Genomic DNA, 24,622 nt, shown 5'->3' with positions numbered 1-24,622 from the left:
GCATACCGAGGGTCAAGCCTTCGACAGTGTGACAAACGTGACAGAAAGCTCTGCTCAAGACCTGCTGCAAAAATACTAATCAAAGATTCTCTATATGACTGGAGAAGAATCTACTGCAAAATATCCTGTATAGGACAGGAATGCTCTTATTTTTAGGGACCAACTGCAAAAAATGCCAGTCAGAGATCCTCTGTTTAACAGGATTGCTCTGCTGTTTTTAAGAATCTACTGTAAAAACACCTGTCAAAGATCCCCTATGCACAGATGCTTTGCTGAATTTTTGGGACAGTCAGATGTCATAGCAATTTGGCAAAGTTTTGCTGCTAACTTTAGAATTGAATGGATAGCCTATTATAACCACACAATGACTCTAAATTGTCAGCCGCTGCTCGCTGCTTTTGTATATATGCGGGCGCTATGGACTTTTATGTTCATACCAGCCATGCACGCCAGTCCTCTTTTTGGGGGAGAATGAAACTTTTTTTTCAAGGTTTAACTTTGAATTGTGACAAACATAAACATATACAGTATTCGTTCAATTTGTTCTTTTAAACCACTCTTTGTAACATCTACTGGCTGGTGGTAGTGTTATTATAATGCTTTTGTTGAAAAAAAATTATATATATATATATATATATATACTGTATATATATATATATACACACATATATATATGAGTTTGGAGCCGGAGAAGGCCAACATCTTTTAAAAAGTAACCAGAACTAAAAAGAGTGGACTAAGATACGAGACAAACAGCACTTCCGGTTGTGTTATTTTGGAACAACCGGAAGTGCGTTGAATCCCAACACCAGGAAAGCTCTGGGCAGGACCGTGGGAAGAGCTTGGACATCTGAATGGGCAATAATTCGCTTGGAATTCATTACAAAGACACGAAGGGACCCAAAGACATACCATGACGACTTTGGATACAGTATTATAACAGATGCAAGCTAGATTTGCTTGTATTTGGATGCGTAGTAACTTTCGCCCGCTGTTGTCGAGTGTTAGCTCATGTTGATTTCCTGGTGTAAAAGAGGAGACGTTTTGTTTGGCTCAGACCCTGGAGGCAATTTTTGTTTGCGTGGATAATTTGGGGATGACTAGGAAAGAAAATACATTTTTGGCATCCACGCAACAAAGAAAACCTCGTTAGCTAGCAGCCCCAGTGTTGCGTTTGAGGGTTTGTATTGATGTATGAACTTTTTTTTTGAACGGTGGAGCGCAAATGAAGAAACAAAAAACACTTCCGTTGCATTGAAAGTGATGGAGAAACATTAGAAATGGAAGATGAACAACTTGAAAAGCTCCAAGTTAATGTTTGTGATTAGTATGTCCGTCTAACCTTACTTACAAAACTCGACTTTCCGATAGTAATTCCATGCCATTTGTCCATTTCCACCGTGGTGACTTTACGGCCCCGTGGGAAAAATGAAAGTGCTACACTTTGTTTTTTCGCTGGTGATTAGCATTGGCCTTGGATCCTCACTGGACGCGTCCGATTGCAAATCATACGACGAACGCTCGAAAAGCCCACTGAAGAGCCCGGACAGGAAGGTGGTCTGCAGCAACATGGAGCTCCATCAGGTGTTACCGCCTGATGCCTTTCCCAATAGGACGGTCACACTGTGAGTATAACGATGATAATCACAATATTCCGCTTAACGAGGGCCTTTGAAAGCATCGTGTTTACTATGGTATTCCAATTATGAGTAATTATTAGGACGTAAATACACTTATACTATATTCCAAAGGTAATTTAAAACTGATAACCCGTGTAACAAAATAGTGTCTTTCATAGATCAATTTGTATCTATTTTGTGCACCGCTGTTTTTTGTTTTCTTTTGTTTACTTAGAGGAGAAAAGGCAGGTTTTGTGGTGTTAAGAGATTGCAGCATTGAACATGAGAATATCAGAGCAGGGCGCCAAGTAGACTCTAAAGAAAATAATATACACTTAAGGAACGAAAAGGAGGATTTTGATGCTTTGTTGTACCTCAAGAGATGTGCTTCAGTGGGAGTGGAAGAAAATGTGGGGAGTTATTATTTATAACTGGCAGGAGGATTGGATGCATGCATTTTATGACACGCATAGTACCTAGCATGCAAACGTACGTGCATTGCTTAGACTTTGTAGATTTTTTCTACAGTAGTTTTTCTGTTTTATTTCCTTGAAGCACTGGTGACAGTTGTCATATATAACTGGTTGGAGGAGCAGGCACATTCATTCTATGCCAAGTATTTGCAAGCGTGCATATGTTCACGCTTGAGCGAATGTAACCACTGTGTAGGGCCTTGACTTTTCGTTATGTATCTTTTCTACGCATTGATGGTGGTGGTTGTGGTGGTTATTGCAATTTATTGCAAACAACCATTAAACTGAAATAGACTGTTCATTAGCTGATCAAAAGTTTAACACCGCAGTTAAAAAACCCCAAAACTAAACGCCCCTAATGTAGAAACAAAATGTTCAAAAAAGGAGTCAGTAACGAGTAGCTGGGCCATACTTGTTCATCCCCTCAAAAATTGGTTTGGGCATGCGTAATGCCAGTGTTTCCAGGAGGCTAATGAGAATGTTGTTCCAGGTGGTGAAGATGACTTCACGGGGGGAATCCACTGTCCATTTTTGTAAATTTCCCTTGCCATCCATCCCTAAAACTTGTCAATTGGATTTAGATCTTTGGAAGAAGTCCTTTGTCAGTCGAAATTGTGAACTGCAGCTTGTTCTGTTGAAAAACCCAGTTATGACAACATAGACAGGGGCCAACAGTTGTGAAGGATGACCCCTGCAACATCTCCACATTGCCGTCTGCTGTTTGACGCCCCTGCGCAACCTGAAGCTCCGTTGTTCCATTGAATGAAGGAAAAAGCACCCCAGGTCATGATGGTGCACCCACCACTGTGCCATGCGGAAAATATCTCTGGTGGGACCTCCTTGTCATGCCAGTCATGTTGGAAAACATCAGGACTGTTGAGGTTACATTTTTTCCTCATCAGGGAAAACACTTTTTTCCACCTTTCAATTATGTCCCATGTTTGGTTCTCTCGTGCAAATTTCAAACAGCCAATTTTGTTGCGTTGAAGGAGACGAGACCTTTGAAGATGTTTTTTCTTCTTAAAACCCTTCTCTCGCAGATGATGGTTTTTGGACTGCACTCGGCACTAGTAATAACCTTCATTTGGGCCGAGGATCATCCTGTGTCTTGACGGACAGCCAATTTAATCCTCTGGCTCAGGGTCTGTGACATTTTTTGCCTTTTTTTTCTGGTCTTAAAATTTTGATCAGCAGTGTATCTATTGGAGAAGAGCATGGCATAAAGCAAAAACTCATGTTGAGTTGCGTGGGGGAATTCCGCCCACAATGAAGAGTACCAGGTACAATATAACGGTACTGTTTAATGCCCAGTTCAATCTATTGGCCCAGGCATGGTGGTGGTCTACAGAAGAAGTGGTCCTCATGGCACCTTCTCAACTCACACAACACACTGCTGGCCTTCAAAATAAAAGCGCTGTCAGCTATATCCTGTTTACCTGTGTTCACAAAATAAGGGTTTCATAAAAACATAGCTTACTCCAACACTGAGGCAGCAAGCAAAGGATAATAGTTTTCAAAAGTAAACATTTTTTTTTGAAAATTTATAACATTTATATTCAAGTTGAATGGTAACCCTGTAAGAAATTCATAGTAAAGTTGATAAAAAAGTTAATATTATACAATTCATGTAGTAGTCCAGGCATTTCATCCGAAAAGGTTAGCGCCCTCATTTAAACCATGCAAACTTTTATGACCCTGCTTCTGACACGCATGGGAATCAGGAATTGTTAGGCGCCAGAATCGAAACAAGGAATCGGAATTGTTCAAATTCAAACCATGTATTGGTATTACTCAAAAAAGGCATCAAATTAAATTCAATTTTGTGTCAAATAGTACATTTGTGTCACACAAAGGCAAAAAAACAGGCGGGTAGATTGGCACTGCCAACAAGATGTTCTTTATTTATTTTTCCAGAAGTTGGAAACCCTACCAGTTAATTTACTGAGTTCATTTTATTGTTATTGAATATTTTTTGTTGCTAACAAACTTGTGCTCCACACTTCAGCCCAGTAGTTCATAGTAACGCGCAAATGAGCTAGTTACATCCCAAGCACACATGTGTCCTGTACAGTTTTGTGAATGAATAGGAAGCGGTCCCTTGTGCCTCTTCTTCTACACTGATAAAACAGTGCGCCCCTCTCCTCTGACTAACACAGTGCAGAACTAATGATTAGGAATAGCATTTATTAAGAATTTTGATTTTGTGTCTTGTGTATCCAGCAGGCCAGATTGAGCCCAATGTTTTTAGTCTACGTCAAAAATAAGAACTTGGCCTCACTCTTCCAATACTTTTGGAGGGCATTGTCTGACTCGTACAGTACTCATGTGCCACAGAGGGCATTTGACTTTGTAGATTGCCTGTTTCATTGTCACATTAATTTTATGACCAGTGTATGTGATGTTCATGCGTGAGCAAACGTACCTACCAGGAGGAGAGATTGTATTAATTATGTGCTTATGCATGAACAATTGTGCATGGCTTGGACTTTATGGACTGTTTCTACAGTAGTCTTTCCGCTTTACTTCTATGACGCACTGGTGGTGGTCATCATTTATAACTGGTAGGAGGAGCGTTTATAATAGAGGGCCCAAGCAGGAATTAGTTGCAGTCACATTTTATTTGACCTGACTTTAAAGAATAATGGTGGTGCTCTGAATTCCTTTCCGCTGAGGGGGTAAAAATGCATTCCTGGCCTTCCGAATGATACCACATGCCTGAGTAATCCGAGAGGGAAAGATGCAATGTGTTTGGGTACTAAGAACATTTGCCTGGCAGTCCTGTAGGAAGCCATGACATGTTCACCCAGATGCAAGATAAGCTCACTCAGAGGATGAATGACAGGAGAAAAGCAAAGATTTGCTCTCATGGCTTGGAGTTCATGACACAGGAATGCAGCACAGCATGTAATATGTAACGCATAAATGTTTGTGTTAAAGCCCTGAATCCTGATTTTCCATAAATAACATTGAGTGGAATGTCACCATCAACAGACAGGATGTGTCCCTCGGGACTTATCTGTGCATCAAGATAAGGGGGACCACGGTAGACCATCAGACGGCAAGGCTAGCCTCGCTGCAGACGAGGATTAGGAGGGTCTGACTTAACAGCGATATCAAAAATTCTGTGTTGGGCAGGGCACCCTGAATATAAGCTGACCACTGTTTTTCAAGGAACTATTTTATTGAAAAATATACCTGTTGGTTTGTATATATTGTATATGTATATCTAGACCACCGACAAATATAAGACAACCCTGATAATAAGTTAACCCCTCTTTTTCAGGACCCATTTTTGGGGAAAAAATAATACAATAGTTGGTTTTCATGTATTTGTACTGTATTTATTGACCCTCAATATAAGGCAACCCCTCTTTTCCGAGATATGTTTTTGGAAAAATATACCAACCTCGAGAGCCCCGAATATAAGACGGACCCTCTTTTTCAAGACATATTTTTTCAAGGGAAATATGCTGTCTTGATTAGTTGTGTACCCTTCTTTTTTAAGACCTGTTTTTGGAAAAAAGTCACCCGTTGGTTTGCATGTGTAAACCTCTTGACCCTGAATATACTGTAAGACACATATTTTTCCAGACTTTTGTCAGAAATGCCACCTTATATTCAGATCAGTACACTAATTCAATTAAGTGTACCAAAATTATTGCATTTTCTTCCTTAGGTTATCATCAGTGATACCCTGCTGAGAAGTTTGGGTTTTTGTTCCGTTTTTGGACCCTGACTGCTTTTATTTCATGGCCACTGTTCCTGTTCTTGCACCTTTTTTCCCATGATTCGCACAAAACCACTGAGTACTATGAAAGGCAGCAATTCATTGAGTCACCGGTCGCCAGCCCTTTAATAAAACATGTCCCCTGAACGCCCCTGTAATGATTTCAGTATGTGCTTAGTTGTGGGTACTGCTAGCGTGGTAAAGTCAACTGCCACATGCTAACCTCCGGTTCTTGAGTGATTTTTCAAGCTGGGAGTTTGAACACAGAAAGGGGTAAACAAATGGATTGTAAAAGTGAATTAATGTATTCTTTTGCTTTGGTTTCCTTAATACTGTTTTCTGTCTTCACAGAATTCTCAACAACAACAAAATTCAAGAACTCAAGAATGGCTCATTTGTTGGATTGTCTACACTGGAAAAACTGTAAGTATCGTGTTTTCTCTTGCATGTTTTTGCCCCCATACAACAGATTTTTGGAAATGTCATCACCCGCGCTTCCCCCCATACCCGCAAAGGTTTCCATAATCTGGCTTTGGGCCACATGTGATTTATTACTCAGGGAATGGTTTCCTTGCAGATAGAGTAACCAGACCATTAGCATTACTGCATCAATAGGGAATTAGAGCTATGTCTTCTGTACCTGTGGAGTTTTTGTTGTGTTTTGCTTCCCCAAATTCCATCCTACTTCCCCAAACTAATTTGTTTATTAAAACCCAACAATGGGTTTACACAATTCAAAGATCCTCAATATGACAGGAGTGCTCTGGACATACAGTACTTTTAGGAACACGAGTCAAGGAATGTCTTTATGTGACAGGGGTACTCCACTATCTTACTGCAAAAATCCTTGTCAAAGTTGCTCTATATGACTGGAGGGCCCTGCTGTTTTTAAGGACATGCTGCAAAAACACTAGTCAAAGATCCTGCTTCATGGACTGACATTAGTGCTGAAACCCTAAAGACAAATGGAAGTGTGTAAGCTTAAAGCATGCCTCACCAAGCCCTCCAAGGCTTTTTACGTGCTTTTTGTCTCTTGAGTGGCTAGACGATGTGGTCGTAAACTGTTTTGAATCCAAAGGCAAGTTTACCTCCAAAAGCCTCCTTTGTGCCTCCTAGGCCACAAAGCCACCCCCACCTCAGTTTCCCCTTCCCTGTCCACCATCATCCAGTGGAGCTGCATTGTCATTATAATGAGGCCAAGCAAAGGTCGGAGGCAATACAATCTCTGAAAGGTCTCCCACCTTCCATCGAATTCATTGAAAATAAAAACGACTATCCATTCCTCTCCCCCTCCTTTCTGCTGCTTTTTCTACCCTTCTATCCAGACGGAAGATAGGATAGAGAATCAGTTATTTGTCTCTGTGGATACATTGTATGCTTTTTTTTCAAGGTGTCTGCAAGGAAATAAGCCACACAGAGTGCCCCATTATTATACACAAGCTGAGCAGTAGGCAAACATCACATGCTAATTCCTTCTGCTTATCGTGGAAAACTGGCTCAAGTGTCCTTCAGTCAGGACATTTTTAAGGGAAAAGTCAAGGAAAGGCTAGATTATACGTTCATGAATCCAACCATGATGTGGCTAATGCGGGCTAATGCAAGCGAATACTAATTATCTTCATATGTACAGTGGAACCTTGGTTTGCGTCTGCCCCGTTAGCATATTTTTCAGATAAAGTTGAAAATGTTGCTTTGGTTTGCGTACATTTTCCGGTTAGCATACAATATGGTGCGCATATTGTTGTGTTATTAATACACCGCATGAGTCCAACTGTGTTCTTAATATATTTTTATCACAAATATCCTTGTTAGCATACCTAATTAACAAAATGGCAACCGGAACCAGAAGTCAGCTCTATGTCACCTATGACGTAATCATAGGTTGACTCTCAGAAATGTTAACAAAAAGCAAGTTTTTTTTAGTTTTACATGCCTAAATGCATATAAATGAGGAATGAAAGGGATTAATGGGGCGGCATGGCTCAGGTGGTAGAGTGGCCATCTCCCAACCTGAAGGTTGAGGGTTAATGTGGTAAATGTGCTGCCAGTGTCAAAGCACTTTGAGTGCCTTGGAGGTGCAAAAGCGCTATACAAGTAAAAGACCATTTACCATACATGATCATTTAAGGTTACTTTTACCTTGATGTAAGATGTGACTGTTCCCAAAAACATGATGTGGCAGCGAGACACCACACAGACACCACTATCATCTTTTGTCATGAGTTATTTCTTGAATTTAATAGTTTCTCACCTTGTATTCCTGTGCTTTGATGGAAGTAAAATGCAGGGTTCACAGACATGTTTGTAGTTATTTTCTTGTAGTCCTCATCTGAAATGCAGGCTTTGATTTGTTTCTGAGTTGCAACCACGTGATCTAGAGGCAGTCCGCATCATTTCTGGTACATATTGAATATGACCACAAACACACTCAGCATCTTTGCACTATGTTTGGCAGATTAAAGGGAATGATGGTACAAGTTGTTGAAATTATTTACTCCAATTGAATGAGTGTGCATGGTGTGTTGCATGAAGAAATGAAATAGTTGAAAACAGTGTCATAAAACAGAGGGGAAAGCTTATCCTCCACGTCAGACATAATGAATGTAACAAAATAAAAATGGTGCTTTTATTATGTCTATTTGCGTTCTTACATTGAGTCGGCCTGCATGAATACATTCTTGTATGTGTCCTCCATCGTTTCCCTTCACTGTTTTTCCCAAGAGGGTGTTAATCTAACAATTAATTTGGTAAATCACAACCTTGTTAAGTTACTAACAGCTCACATGCATTTTCACTCTGACTTTAGATGACGTCTAGCTATGAATACGATTGTTTGACCCCATCTGTTTGAGCCCGTGGCGACAGCACCCGGTCGTGACGTCACGTGCGATGCAGCCATAAACACAGAACCTCACCAGCAGACGTGTTTGTTGTTCTAGTAGTCCTTACTTACTTACTTATCACATCATGGTACTGTGCTTTGATCTCTTAACAGAACCCTGCTGGCAGGTATGTTTGTAGTTATTTCCTTTTTTGTTTCTTTTGCAGGGACCTGCGAAATAATCTGATCAGCCGAATAGAACCAGGTGCTTTCCTGGGATTGCCGGCCTTGAAAAGACTGTAAGTTCATAGCACTCGTCCATATTTTCCACACACTGCTGCAGACTTTCTTCCTGTGTAGAAAGCAGCTGTTGTGCGTATCAATGTTTGCTGTGTGCGTGAGCACACTCGCATGCCGGCAGTTCCACTACGTGTCCATAAGGGAAGATGGTCTATTTTACTTCCACGGACTTGTTTAGTCTGGCCCCGTGCCAGAGACAGCTCAGCGGCTCTTATACGCTTTCACACACAACGCAAGGATGTGCTTATATAATGTATGATTGGAGAGTATTTTGTGTAAGAAAAAGAAGGAATCAGCAGACGTTGCCAAGCTAAAGTTGCGTTTGGCTGCGCTTGTGGAGCAATACGACTGAAACAGGAAGGCAATTAGCTTGCTGCATACTCATGGATCTCACACGCTTAGAGTGTCATGGCTGCTGCTGATGCACTTTGACCCTGCATTGAGACATACCAGCTACAGTACATATATAGTTTTTCACAATAGTGATTATACCAATCAAGATACTATAGAAAGCATACTGAATTGTCTTGCACACTGGAAGGAGCATTGCAAAGGGAGGGAGAGGCAGGCTTATTGGAAGGAGTGAGACCACTACCCTCTAAAGTTATCCTTGTTCGTTTCATTGGAACATATCCTTTCACATGTTCAAGAATACCATCTTTGTCCTTCATGATGATCACAGCATTTCAGCAGCTTTAGTTAAGTCAATGAACCACAGCTCCCCAAGTGGCAAAATCTCTCATGCAGCCCCAGACAATTACACTACCACTGCAAAGATAGTTATCATGCTACTCACCTATACTGCTATATGGAGCTGCAGCTATCCAATATTTTAGTAATCGTGTATTCTACTGAATATGTTTTCGATTAATGGAGTAATCAGAATTTTTTTTTTGCTTGGTTAAAGAGCAATTATAAATACACCAGAAAATAAAACATTTCACTAAATAATGAACAACCAATTGGTTTAAGTTTGTTGATAATCAAACATTTTATTTCTTAAATTCACATGCATAGGAACAAACTGTATTTTCTTGGTCTGATGGACTACAAGTACATGATGGTGAATTCACTGTTGTTGTGAATTTCTCTTGGAGCTCAATAAAGTATGTATTGATCTATGGTGCTTTTGGAGATGAATTTATCCATCCCAGACGAACTATTTTTTACTGGAAAAGAATAGAAATAATAATTACTTTATTAAGACTAAATTACATTATGGTGATGGCTAAATCCTAAACTTACTACACTTACTACACACTTAGTACAAGACAAGAAGAAGACAAGAAGACAAATATTCTTTGTAAGATATTGAATTTTTGCAGTGTTCAAAGTAAAATGAAAACACCTGCTGTGTTGGAACATAGTGAGTAACTCAACTCAACAGATATTTAAAGCTATGTCTTTAAATACAAAGCTTTGTGTTATTATTGGTTGTTGGCATCAACATTTTAGATTTTTCTCATTGTGTTTCTCAATTGCTCTATTCTTTTTTTTTTTATACCATTTTTGCTGATTTTTAAATTTAATTTAATTTCTGCAGTGATGCAATGACCAATGAGCCATGGTCCACAGATTGCCCCCAGTTAGTCCTAACAAGCAGCGTTTTTTTGGAGGTGCACAGTTATATTTGTGCCTTAATTTTGAGGTAGCAAAGGCAGATTTTGAGCCATATTAACATGCAATAATTACTGTTGTGTGAGCAGGCGCATTGCTGTGCTCTGTCACTCTCTCTCTCCCCCTGTCCCTGAAATAAACCCTGTATGAAGTCACGTTACCATTGTAATAAAGGGCCACACATTTGACAATAGTCATAATTAAGAGAAAACTAGCCCACACGGCTAACGTTATGTTAGTAAAGTACATTAACCGTAATCTCACTAATTTGCGCTACGTTAATGCTACCTTGTCTCGGATCTTAAGCTCCATTCGGGAGGGGATGATGCAACATATAAGATGTGCTGTTGTGGTATGTAAGTGCCACGTTACAACGGATACACGTGACGGTGTTCAACTTGCTGTTTAGTCACATTTTCTGTCTGTTTTTTCCATTTTGTTTTCCATCTCTTTTGTTGCCTTGGCACATTCCCCCACGCCTTCAAACCTCTGCTTCCTTTTTTGTCCTCTGCATGGGTGACATAAGTGATTCCTCGAGGCAGATTTTTTTAAGATTATTTTTTGTAATCGTGGTACTCAAATTTTTTGAGGAATTGTTGTACACCTACTGCCCTACAAGCTGTACTTGTCAAGTATATCCAAGTTCACTTTCTATTGTATTGACCCTTGACAAGATATACTGTAGGACCTACAGTATCCTCCAAAAGTGAGTGTGGGTTCCAGTACTAGAACGCACACAGTGAATTCCACTGACCTAAACAGCTGAAGGTCCCAGCTTGAGTCTAATCACATATCAGGTTATTTTTGCTCCCGCTCTGCTTTTCTGGCCCCCACTTCCCTAATTCCTCGGATGAATCTTGAATAGATACATGCTAAAGATAAAGAACAACAAAGATCTTTATTTTTATCACATGTACATGTACACGTAGCCCCTCAATATCATACTATTATGATATGATTAAAATAAAAGCGCCATCTTGAAACTTGCTCTTCCCTTGATGTGTCATTCCTGGCTTTTTAATTCAGGCTGTAAAGTAAGATGAAAGCTAATTTTCCAGCCTTTCTAAAGTTACTACTTTAAGGATGCTTGTCCTACTTGAAGCGTATCACTGTTTACACTGTACACACTGCTGTAGTTGACATGGCATAATCACGCATGATGAATCACATCAGTCTGCCTTTTTGAAGTGCAGGTAGAGACGCCCGCCCTGAAGCACCCTAAAAGCACCTTGAATGCAGCACCTTCAAGTCACAACATGCATTCCTGAAAGGGGACATTTTTTGTTGCTTTTTGCTATTTAAGGCACCTTTCTTGTGAAAACTGTGTAGTCATCATGTAGTAAAAAACGCAAATACACACATGATAAAAATGTCATTTTTTTATTTTATATATATTTTTTTAATTTACAAAAATTTACGTTTTGCAGTGTTGGATCTTTGTAATGCAAAAAGAAGAAATGGGAGTGAGACGCAAAAAAAATAAAGTAAACAATGTATTGTAAACAATCATTAAACTGAAATAGGCTGATGAATGATCAAAAGTTTAAGACCATAGCTCAAAAAAAAAATCCTGACACCCCCATACTGCCCATACAATAGAAATGAAATCTACAAAAAAGGAGTCAGTCATGAGTTGCTGCGCCATTCTTTCTAATCACCTCAAAACTTGCTTTGGGCATGCTTGACGCTAGTGCTTTCAGGAGACTAGTGGGAATGTTGCTCCAGGTAGTGAAGATGGCTTCACGGAGGGCATCCACTTCGTTTTTTCATTTTGAAGCCTGACTTGGAACTTCCTTAAGAACAGTAAGATCGTTGATAGTGGAAAATATAAATTCTTTCAATTTTTCAACATTTACACAAACAACATTGATGGGTAGGGTCGACTCTCAAAATGTTTTAATGGCGTACAATTGCGTCGGTGTGGATGTTGTTCTCTCAGCATTCATGCTACTGTTTTAATTTTTGTTGATCAACAGCATTGATGTGAATGTCTCTCAAATATATCTCACCTTGTGCCGCAGAGACTTGTCCAACAACAGCATCGGCTGCCTCAACGTAGACATCTTTAAGGGCCTCACCAGCCTCATCAGGCTGTAAGTGTTGAATGTGCAACAGTGATGATGTTTGGACTGCAAGCTAATGTGATTTTTTTTTTGTAACCAACATATTTCCAGGAACCTTTCAGGGAATATGTTCTCTTCGCTGGCTCAGGGGACATTTGACAACCTGCTGTCCTTAAAGTCACTGTATGTAACTTTTTATACCAAGTACCACCTTTATAACTATGTCTCGAATATTTTATTATTTTTTATTATTTATTTATTTATTTATTTATTTTTTATATCTGGTGGAGTCTGCGTACCACCAGTGGTACTTGTACCACAGTTTGCGAATCTATGATTCTAATAGATTCTTTCAGATCTTAGATTGTTGAACCAAGTAATTGCTAACCTATCTTGCTGACGACCCTTCAGGGAGTTCCAGACAGCCTACCTGCTATGCGACTGCAACCTCCTGTGGCTTCTGCGCTGGATCCACGACAGAAATGTGGCGGTCAAGAACACCAAGTGCTCGTACCCACAGTCGCTACAGGGCCAGATGATCACCTCCGTCAAGACAGAGCTCCTCACCTGTGGTAGGGCCTTTAATAAGGGTACTCTATTTGTGGAATGGTACCACACTATTAATTCCCAAAAAATTGCTTCCTTCAAGATGCGCCGCTCGAGCTACCCTCCTTCCAACTGACTCCATCCCAGCGTCAGGTCGTCTTCCAGGGAGATAGCCTTCCCTTCCAATGTCAGGCCTCCTTCGTTGCTGAGGACATGCAAGTGCTGTGGTACCAAAATGGCCGCATGGTAATGCCAGATGCCGCCCAGGGTATCTTCATTGAGAAACGTGTGGTACAGAACTGCTCCCTTATTGCGAGGTAACTATAATAACAGACTGACACCGTATCTTTTTGGTTCTGTATCTAATTTAAATATGTGTTCTGGTAAAAAAAAAAAAAAAAAAAACACCAGTCAAAGATCTCTATATGATTGAGCCAGTCTGTTTTTAAAGGTCCACTACTAGGAATGCTATTCAAATGTCCTCTAAATGACAGGAGCACTGATTAACATCTTGACACCGCACTTTTTGGTTCTGTATATAATTTGAATATGTGTTCTGGCAGCGCATTGACCATCTCGAACATCCAGCCGGGCTTTACCGGCAACTGGGAATGCCAGGTCAGGACGAGCCGAGGAAACACCACCAGGACGGTCCACATCGTGGTGCTGGAGAGTTCTGCCAAATATTGTGCCCCTGAACGCGTCTCTAACAACAAGGGAGAGTTCAGGTTGGTTAAAATAAATCACCATCATTATTAATAGTGGTAGTGGGATTGGATGCCTAAGGCTTGGGTCACAAACCATCGTGCATGTTTTTAGTCCATACGTTTTTTGCGGAGGCCGCGGCCGCCACATTTTTCTGACAAAGTGGGGAGGGAGTGGCAAGAGCAGGGAGGCAGCATGTCACTTGCACGGTTGCGCAAGGTGTAAGTACGTGGCCCGCATGCCACACCTGGCCGTGAGGGTCCACCATGTGACCAAACCAAACAGAGGGTCACATCACCACTGTGCCCCAGCACACAGGACGGTTAAAAAAAGTAAATTACAACAGTAGTTGTGCAACATATTTTGTTATTGTTATATTATATTCATTACATCGACCAAGAGTCTCAAACATGTTATTTCACTATTAAAATGTGAAATAAAAAGGAGGGAATTGTGAGATAAAGCCACAAAAAATGGCCAGAGCACATGGAAAGATGTAAATCACAATATGGGGGGACCTATGGCGCTTGGCGGAGGTCTGCGCTCTCTGCATGCTTTTATTTGTCCATGCGTGTGTGTGTGTGTGTTTGGGGAGGGGCGGTGGGGGGCAGTGCGTTGTGCGGTCTTTGGCAGCAGAGGGCACGCGCGCCACACGTATCTGTAGCCTCGATGCAGCCCGCAAGCAGAGAAAGTTCCTCCTACACCAAAAGTGCTACGTCGTGTCTGCATGCTCCCAAATCTGCACTGAGGCTGGATTCACTGCGTACAGATCCCCAAATGTTTCCCACGTTTTACAAGTAGACAGCACACACTTGCAAGTACGCCAGGTTGGGACTGCCACTTTAGTAATGACTGGCTGTACAAGTAGCACCCACTTGTGGTCAAACCTATACACTACAAATGATGACTACCTATTGACCCGAATATAAGAAGAGGTTTGGTGTCACCTGATGGTTTGCATGTAGAAATATTTAGACCCCGGATATAAGATGACCCATCTTTTCTGACAACATTCCAGGTGGCCTCGCACCCTGGCCGGAATCCGAGCCTTCCTCCCTTGCAACAGGTTGCAGTCAAGCGCAGGTAGCTACTCTGGTGGGTCCAACGAGGAGCAGCGGGCTTGGCGCTACTGTAACCGCAACGGTTTGTGGACTGAGGATGATTATTCACGGTGCCAGTTCCAAAAGGATGTCACCAGATTCCTCTATGTGATCAACCAGGTGTGTTGATGTGCGTGTGCATGTGCGCAAGCTACTAATGTGAGCCAATGATCCTCCATATGACAGGAGCGCTCTGCTGTTTTTTGAAGACCTGCAAAAACATTTGTCAAAGATCTTCTATATGTGACAGGAGCACTCTACTGTTTAAGGGATCTGCTGCATGTTAGTCACTCCCAAGTTTTGAAATGAACTTGAAAATCGGTCTGTCATCAAAGGGGGTGGCAGTGCGTTTGACCCGCGGACCACCAGTTGAACATTCCTACTTTATGATATTTCTCTTAATGCCTTCTTAGATGCCTTTGAATGAAAGCAACGTGGTCCCCAGAGCTCGCCGCCTCCTCGTCTATACCATCGACGCCGCCAACTTCTCAGACAAGATGGACATCATCTTTGTGGCGGAGATGATCGAAAAGTTCAGCAAGTTTGTGGAGAAGTTTAAGGACGTAAGTTGAAGGATATTTTGATGAATGAATGTCAACAGACAAAATGGACATTACGACTGTCTCCTTATCCAGCTGGGTGAGGTGATGGTGAGCATGGCCAGTAACCTGATGCTGGCAGAGGAGCGGGTGTTGTGGATGGCACAGCGTGAGGCTGTGGCATGCTCGCGTATCATCGCTTGTCTGCAGAAAATAGCAGTCCACCGTCTGGCATCGGCGCAAGCCTTCTCCCTGGTGGGGACCGCATTGCTTCTGTTTCTACAAACTGCACGGACACCCACAGTACTGGAGTCACGCAGCATGCCTTTAACCAAATATTGATCTTTTTCGCAGACATCCCCCAATATAGCGCTGGAGGCCCACGCGGTCAAGGCCAACGAGTGGAACGGCATGACCTGCATGATGTTTCAGAGGCCCACCCCAGAACGGACCCCCGGGCATGACCGGCAGCTCACATTTAAATGCAATACCACCGGCTCCTTCTCCAGCATCCTCCACAAGGTCAGCAAGATGATCCATGCATATGATTTCATGTTTTATTTTTAATTTATATTTATCACATTTGTGATTTTGTAATGGTATGTCAAAATTAAATAATGATTGTTTAAAAATTCCAATACGATATGTATTTTTTAATATTTATTCTGATGATGATATCGACTCCCTTAGAGCAAGGGTTCTTAAACTTTCTGGGCGTCCTTACAGGAGAGAACATTTTCCAAGGACCCTCTTACCGATTTATAAATAAATACACTAAGTCCCCAACTTACGAACATCCGGCATGCAAACATTCGGAGATACGAACGCAAGCTGACTGGTCTATATTTTCATGTATTTTGCTTTTTGGAACTCCATATTTATACTGCTACATGCTTGACCAGTAGAGGGCACTGTGACACTGCTAATGGGACCAACTGGTAGAGGAAGAAGAGGAAGAGGAGAGAGGAAGTCTAAGTTGTAGTTGTATGATACAACCCGGACAGAGCGTGTGATTAAAGTTTATGAAGAGTTAATAGGCCTGCTTAATTGTACACCACCCACAGAACACTACCTCTTTTAGAAGAGTCTAACGACGACGACGATTTGTCCTTTTTTTCAATAACTCCTCCTCCTCCACCACTACCACCAACAACGTATGCACGGCCACTCCTCTTCAAAGGTAAATAACATTTATCATTACGTATTATTATATCATTTTTATTATTGTTTTTTCATTAACTCTCCTCGTTTAATATTACTACTACATCCAAACTCATATTTACATACATACGCATATACTGTATATGTATACACGTACATGTAGTACCTATATAATTGGTAAATTACCTTTTGTTGGACTTACGAACAAATCGACTTGCGAACGGTCGTCTGGAACCAATTGTGTTCGTTGGTTGGGGACTTTCTAGAATGGAATTCTATCAACCTGCATCTAGAATTTGTACTAGATGCCATAACAATGATTTTTATTTCAAACATTTCAACCTAAATACTTCAGACCTGTTTCATAGAAATGTACTCAAACTAATTCAAATTTCAAGTGACAAATCTTGAAGCTTACAGAACACAAACCAGAGTAACAAGACTGGAACAGTTTAAATGAACCCACTTTGTTTTAAAAGCATTTCAAAGCATACTTAATTGGTTCAACTTTTAACATAATCACAACATTATTATTAATACTTGCTGTCTCTTATTCCAATTTGTGGACATTTTTACTGTGTTAATTAATATTTTGACTTCATGGATTCATTTGCAAGCACCTGAAGACACATGACCCATTTTGGCCTTCCGTCATTGTTGTCAATAAACCCAAACTCCATATAAGTGTCGTCGTATTTGCTAACCTTAGCTGCTTTGACTCTGTGACTCTATGTGCTCAGCCAATAAGGACCATCTGCAAAGATGCTAGTCATAGATGTCCTGTGACAGGACCACGCAGCGGTTTTTAAAGCACTACTGCAATAACTCTAGTCAGAGATCCTCTATATGACAGGAGAACTGTTTGCAGTCTGCTGAAACGTATGCAAAAACATAAGTGAAGATCCAATTTGTGTGCCAGGAGCACTCAGGAGCAATTTTTAAGGAACTACTGTATGGCAGAACCATTCTGCTGTTTTTAAGGACAGTCTACAGAAACTCCAGACTGCTCTGCTATTTTCAAGAATCTCCTGCAAACATTTTAGTTTTTATGTATTGAATTTAATTTTTATAATATCAGACAACTTAAGTAATTAATCTAAGTAAGTAGTTTTATTTATTTATTATTTTTGTAATATTTATTATGATGATGGTATTGTCTTCCCCTAGAGCACCACGGTGGAGGCGTCCCTGCAGCTCCCTCAGTCACTCATCACCCAGGCTGCGCTGCTTCCCGGGCAGGTAGAGGACACGGTCTACAGGCTACACCTCCTGGGCTTTCGCAATGGCAAATTCTTCCCTTCATCGGGCAACACCTCCCAGCTGGCGGATAGTGGAAAGCGAAGGAGCGTGGCCACCCCAGTCATTATGGCCAAGATAGGCAAGTCAGAACATATTCGTTATATTTACTGTTATTGTTGATACCACTTGTCTATTCTAGATGGCATTTCCATGCGTATGCTGCGAACGCCAGTGAATGTGACTCTGCGGCGCTTCGCCAGGGGCTCTGACGCCTTATCCGCCTGCTGGAACTTCAGCATGGCGGGCGGCCAGGGGGGCTGGCAGAGCGACGGTTGCCGCATTTTGGGCCAACATGACAACTTCACCACCATATCCTGCAACTCGCTGGGCAATTACGGGCTGCTCATGGTAAGAAGGAGCTTTTGACAGTAGTAGCTCAGCAGCCCATTTAGGCAGCAAACTAATTGTACCCCAGTATTGAAGTCCTATTCCTGTATTGCATCAAAATGTAAAGACCAAAAACTCGCTCTATATTCACTATTTCAGTGTTCACTGCTACCTATTTCGGCAGCAGACATATTGATACCAGTTGCTTGTAACTCACTTGCTGATTATTTCCTGCCTTCATTTATTAGGCAGGAAACTTAATTGTGCCTGCTGTAGGTTGCCTCCCAATAATGAAATGCATTATTTCTCCATTTCTTCAAAATGTTGCTGTATTTTCACAAAACTTCAGTCCCTTCCTCTTCATTCCTTGTTTTAGTGTCCACTGCAGCCAGTTTAGGCAGCAAAACTATTTCTCTGCAGGCTGCACCCAATAATTTATCCATCAGTCCATTTTCTATGCTACTTATCCCAGCTGGCATAGAAGCCTATCCCAGCCTCTCCCAGCTGCTTTAGGGCGAGAGGCGGGGTACACCCTGGACTGGTCGCCAGCCAATCGCAGGCCACATGTGGACAAACAACCATTCACACTCACATTCATACCTATGGACAATTTAGAGTCGTCAATTAACCTCATATACATGTTTTGGAATGTGGGGGGAAACCGGAGTACCTGGAGAAAACCCACGCACGCACGGGGAGAACATGCAAATTCCACACAGAGACAAGCAGAGATTCGAACCCAAGTCTTCCCAATGTCCTGGCTGTGTGGCCAACATGCTAACCACTCGGCCACCATTAGCCCCCAATAATTTATAATTTCTCAATTTCTTAATATTACAAAATATTGCAGAATTTGCACAAAACTTTGCTCCCATTTCTGCAGCAAGCGCCCTCTGTGGATTGAGGTCCGTGCGGAAATCCATAAATCTTCCACCTTCACTCACTTCATGCTCATATCCTGATTCAATGTCCACCGTCGTAGTGAAACATCCTGTATATTTAATGTCCACTGCAACCCAAATTTGTTGCACATTCTATTTTACACCCAATAATGAAATAAATCAAATCTCCATTTCATGTAATTACTGTGTTGACGATTTATGAACTATTGAAGTATTTGGAAAAAAGTCACTCCCTTCTAGTATAGTTCGTATTTCTGTTTATATAGCAGCCCATTTAGGCAGCAAACTAACTGCACCCTCTGCTGGTTCTTCTCCCATGGGAAATTGCAATTGCAATGATTGTTATAATGAAGTCCTGTATTCTCCATTGCTTCAAAATGTAACGGCTGCGTACCTCCAGCTGTATGGTTCCCGTTTGAATGTCCACTGCAGCCTGTTTAGACAGTAAACCATTTGCGCCTCTAGCTGGTACAGGGCAATGGTGAAATCCATTAAACCTCCATTGAATGGAGGTTAATGAATGTGTTGAGGGTTTCTGCTGTATTGCAATATTTCAGAATGGTCCTGCACCAAAACCTTACTATTTAGTTCCTGTTTCGATTTCTCCAGCAGCCCACTTAGATAGCAAATGACAGTCTTTACAATATTCACTCTCTTCCTGTTTTTTTTTTTCAATTTCAATTTCAATTTCAATTTCTCCAGCATCCACTGGTTGTTTCCCAATAGTCCATAATTCATTATGCATCCATTGCTTTAAGATGTAAAGATTGTACTTGAACTTTGTCTTCCTGTTTATTCCCTGTTACAGTTTCTAATGTATCCCGTTTAGTCAGACTGAAAATTGTGGTCTTTTTAATTGCAGGACCTCAGCGCTGTAGACTATTTCACTCCCAGCATTCAGCCGCTGCATCCAGTCATCTACGCCACCGCCATCGTGCTGCTCTTCTGTCTGTTGACGATCATTGTTAGCTACATCTACCACCACAAGTAAGACATTTTGACTGCATTTGGACCTTTTCCTGTTTTTTCTGCTAACTCAAAATTTTGCTTCTTTCAGGTCCGTCCGCGTCAGCCGCAAGTGTTGGCACATGCTAGTGAACCTCTGTTTACACATCTCCCTAACGTGCGCCGTATTTGTGGGCGGCATCAATCAGACCCAACATCCAAGTGTTTGCCAAGCAGTGAGTATTTAACAGCGTTGGTAATAATGCTTTGGAACAGGGCTATTGAACTGTTGGCCCGTGAGCCAAATCTGGACTGTGAATTTAACATTCTAACTGGAATGTCGGGAGCTTTTAAATACAATAAATTCAACAAACAAAAAAAGACAGAAAAAACCCCAATGAAAATAAAATGAACTCTGTCTCTTTTAGCAAAAATTGCTTTTAAATAAAAATGACAATCACAACCAAAAACAAGACAAAATAGACCTGAAGGAAAAAAAAAAAGCACTTCGGTAAAAATCACACACAACAATAAAAACAATAAATAAAATTGAGTCTGTAAAAAAAATTGCACTTCATGAACATTGGATATTATTCCTTACCAGGAACGCAAATTATTCAAGCTATGGGGGTGATGCCTGCTGTTACGTGGTGTCACGCGGGACCAAATAATGCCAGGACTGTTTGATGGATGCGGGAAGTGGCGGTGACAATGCATACCCATGCAGGAACAATGCGCATTGGGCGTACTATTGTCATGCACTTGACATAAATACTACTTGACAAGGTATAAATAAGTCATGCCGGGAGTGTGGTCAGTTTATGCAAAGGCGCACCATTTTCGGTAACTAATTGCGTGCCAAGTGTGTAATTTATGTGTAAACAGGACGCTAACTAGTCTTCAACACTTTGTTCAGATGTGCCATAAATCCATAAAAAAATGACACGCATTGCCACGGCAAATTGCGGGACAATGCGGAAGCAAAAAGTGTACACGCCGCTTTACTCCTCACCTGCACCACTCTGTGTGTGCAGTCGCCAGCGGCCCCGCCTCCACCCGCTAGGACAAAGAGACTGAATAACTGATAGGAGGATCCACCAACCAAAACCAAAGTTTTGCTATATACTGTTTTTGAGCTATAGAAGGTTTGTATTATAGGTGACAAAGCAAATTAGTGTAACATCTAATAATGTACGTATATCATTAGTTAATAACAAATTGAATTTTTAGAAAAAGCTGCGGGTCAATAAAAAACAAGCTGCAGTGCTGTAAATGGCCCCTGGCAGCACTTTACATACACTTACAGCTTTTCTTTTTAGGAAAGTCCAACAATACGAGTTGGCAGAGTGATCAGCACACTGCTTTTATTTTATGTACTCGTCTTTGTCCGTTTATTCACCTGAAGATGGAATGTATTTTTTATTTTTTTCATCAAAAAAAAAAAAAAAAGAAGATGGAATGTATAAAAACAGAAATGGCGGGCAGGCACCATAGTTTAGGAGATGTGCGGGAAGGGCTCACCTCCGTGCATCGCCGACACCAAGCTCCACTGCATCGCACGACTGGTGGACCACCTCCGCTGACATGGCAGCTGTCACTTAGATCCCCGTTTCCGTCTGCAGAGCATGTTGTTTGTTTTTTTCTTTGTCAGTTTGGCATTTTTTTTGTTCTTCGTTTTTTGCGCCCCTTAGTCATTGCACCGTGCCCCCCGAGGTCATGTTGTACAAGATGAGTGTTTTCTCTTGCAGGTGGGAATTTTACTGCACTATTCCACACTGGCGACCGCTCTTTGGGTAGGCGTGACGGCGCGTAATATCTACAAGCAGGTGACTCGCAAAGCCAAGTGTCAGGAGGAGCTGGACGAGCCACCGCCGCCGCCACGCCCCATGTTAAGGTATGTTGTTCGCCACAGTCTGCTGGCAGGCCACCAAATCGGATCAATCTGAGATTCCACTTACTTCCTAAAGGTTCTACTTAATTGGCGGAGGGATACCTACTATAGTCTGTGGCATCACGGCGGCAGCTAACATCAAGAACTATGGCAGCCAGATTAATGCACCTTAGTAAGTAGTTCCTAATCATGTCAGTAAAGTCCAAGCAATAAGATGAGAGTAAAAACTCTTGTGTGTCTTCATTGTAGTTGCTGGATGGCGTGGGAGCCCAGCATTGGCGCTTTTTACGGCCCGATGGGCTTCATCGTCTTTGTGGACTGTATGTACTTCCTCAGCATCCTGCTCCAGCTGCACCGCCACCCAGAGCGCCGCTACGAGTTCAAGGAGCTGGCAGAGGAGGAGCAGCATCTTGCTTCGGCAGTAGCGGGCTTGCAGCGCGTGGAGGCGTCGTCTCTTGTGTCCCGGGTGGCACCCCTGGTGGCGCTGGAGAACGAGCACACCTTTGGTGCTCAGCTGACAGGGGCGGCGGTGGCGTTGGGACTCTATGCTGGCCTCTGGGTGTTCGGTGCCATGGCTGTATCGCGGGACCACCCATTCGATTTGGCATTCACCTGCCTGTTTGGTTCGACAGCGCTGGCCCTCGGCGCTTTCATGGTGGCGCAACACTGCGTCAACAGGCAGGACATGAGGCGCTACTGGTCGCAGGTGTGCTGCACCGGGAGACACAGCTACTCCGTGCAGGATGACGCTCTTTTACCTCAGCCTGGCGTGGCCTTGGCGTCCACCGCTGGATCCGCTAAGACGGACGTGGAGTCGTCAAACAAGGGCGCCCACAGCAGCGCAGACTCCTCCTACACTAATAAGACTGTGCCAGATGTGCGCAACTCGGCTCAGGGAAGCAAGCTAACCAATCTGCATGCCGAGGCCGCTCAATGCAAGCCTGTCTCTGCCCCCGTGGCATCCAACGGGGCTGCCATTTTGGACAACAGCCTCACGGAACACTCGGTGGACAATGAAATCAAAATGCACATCGCTCCGGTGGAGGTGCAGTTCCGCCCGATGAACAATGACTCAGCTGCTGCCCAGGCTGTCAACGGGCAAGGCTGCAGGCACCACAAAAACCGAAGCCGAGCGCACCGGGCGAGCCGCTTGACGGTGCTGCGGGAATACTCCTATGACGTCCCCACCAGTGTGGACGGCAGCGTCCAGAGTGCCCCCCATAGGCGGCACCACTATTATGACGTAGCAGCGCGCAACAGCCGCCGCGCGGCATACATGGCCTACAGGGAGCGCCACCAAAGTCAGATGCAGCACGACAGCAGCGACAGCGCCAGCTTGCCGCGACGATCACGCCGTGCCGACAAACCAGCTGCAGTTACTGCAGAGGTGGCGCCCATGGGGTCCAGCTCCGGTAAAGACTCTAGTGCTGCAATTCGACCTGGCAACACCGAACTAGAAGCGACTAAGTCGTACGGGCTCAACCTTATCACGCAAAATGGTGGCCCGATGAAAGAGAACGGGCAAGCTGTACCATTAATTTGCACCGAGAGTACCCCCCGTGTCAAAACTGGCTTGTGGAAACATGAAACTACCGTGTAGCAACAGTTTCCATCCCAAAGACGCTGATTTTTAAACTGTGAAATGTCTTTTTGTTGTTGTTTTTTTATCACTCACAATCTACAGAAGGTGTGCCAATGTGATGACCACTGATCCGATGTATTTTTTTATCCCATTTGAGAGGCTCATAACTTTGTCCCAAAAACAGCAAGAATAAAAACGTATTGCAAGATTTGGTGTCCTGTCATATAGACTATCTCTGATTGACTGACTAAAGTAGTTTTTCTTTTTAAAGTGGATCAACGTGACATAGTGTCTTAGTATTTTATTATCCACTGCCATTTTTTCATGTCAGGTCCAGTACCATCGTCACCAGCTAATGTCGAACATCCATGAGTAGGGCTGTCAGAGTTTCGCAAGATCTGAACATGACATTTCTTGTTCAGAAAAAACTGATAATCACACGATAAATCGAAATAACCTCAATAATTTTGTCAGTTTTCCTTGTGTCTTGCCTCCAAAGAGGCAGGAAGAGAATTCACTCTGAATGAATGTTTGGGGGATTTGGCCCACCTCCCGGGCCTGTAAAGTGTCGTTTCAGCAACTTGAAATAATGCGATTTCGCGACAGTGCCGGGACTGAAAAAATGGGCGAAAATCGACCCCTCGGAAAATTTGTTTTTTTTGCCATCTTTGAGTCGTGCCGGGACCCCCGATGAATGTTTGGGTGGTTTGGCCCACCTCCCGGGCCTGTGAAGTGTCATTTCAGCAACTTGAAATAATGCGATATTCAAGTTAGTGAAACGACACTTTTCCGGGCCGGGAGGTGGGCCAAACCCCCCAAAATTTCACCTCCCGGGGCCGAAAAGTGTCGTTTCAGCAACTTGAAAAAATGCGATTTCGCGACAGTGCCGGCACTGTCGAAACGGGTGAAAATCGACCCCTCGGAAAAGTTCGTTTTTTTGCCATCTTTGGGTCCTGCCGGGACCCCCGATGAATGTTTGGGGGGTTTGGCCCACCTCCCGGGGCC

The 24,622-nt window shown here is 42.6% G+C and overlaps 1 protein-coding gene across 1 annotated transcript; it reads left to right on the top strand.

Moving 5' to 3' along the window:
* Positions 1 to 803: 803 nt before the first annotated feature.
* Positions 804 to 23,912, top strand: adgra3 (adhesion G protein-coupled receptor A3). The gene is made up of 19 exons (XM_054753786.1): positions 804 to 1,625; positions 6,171 to 6,242; positions 8,868 to 8,939; positions 12,579 to 12,650; positions 12,732 to 12,803; positions 13,032 to 13,192; positions 13,270 to 13,483; positions 13,730 to 13,894; positions 14,890 to 15,091; positions 15,385 to 15,534; positions 15,607 to 15,765; positions 15,865 to 16,032; positions 17,839 to 18,049; positions 18,110 to 18,318; positions 20,062 to 20,186; positions 20,257 to 20,380; positions 21,893 to 22,038; positions 22,112 to 22,207; positions 22,285 to 23,912. Exons 1-19 carry the CDS (start codon positions 1,429 to 1,431, stop codon positions 23,633 to 23,635), a joined length of 3,966 nt encoding a protein of 1,321 aa, XP_054609761.1. The 5' UTR covers positions 804 to 1,428; the 3' UTR covers positions 23,636 to 23,912.
* Positions 23,913 to 24,622: the final 710 nt, after the last annotated feature.

Source organism: Dunckerocampus dactyliophorus, chromosome 15, assembly GCF_027744805.1.
Source record: "Dunckerocampus dactyliophorus isolate RoL2022-P2 chromosome 15, RoL_Ddac_1.1, whole genome shotgun sequence".
Lineage (NCBI taxonomy): Eukaryota > Metazoa > Chordata > Actinopteri > Syngnathiformes > Syngnathidae > Dunckerocampus > Dunckerocampus dactyliophorus.
The sequence above is the reverse complement of the archived record's forward strand: the minus strand, read 5'-3'. Positions and strand labels throughout refer to the sequence as shown.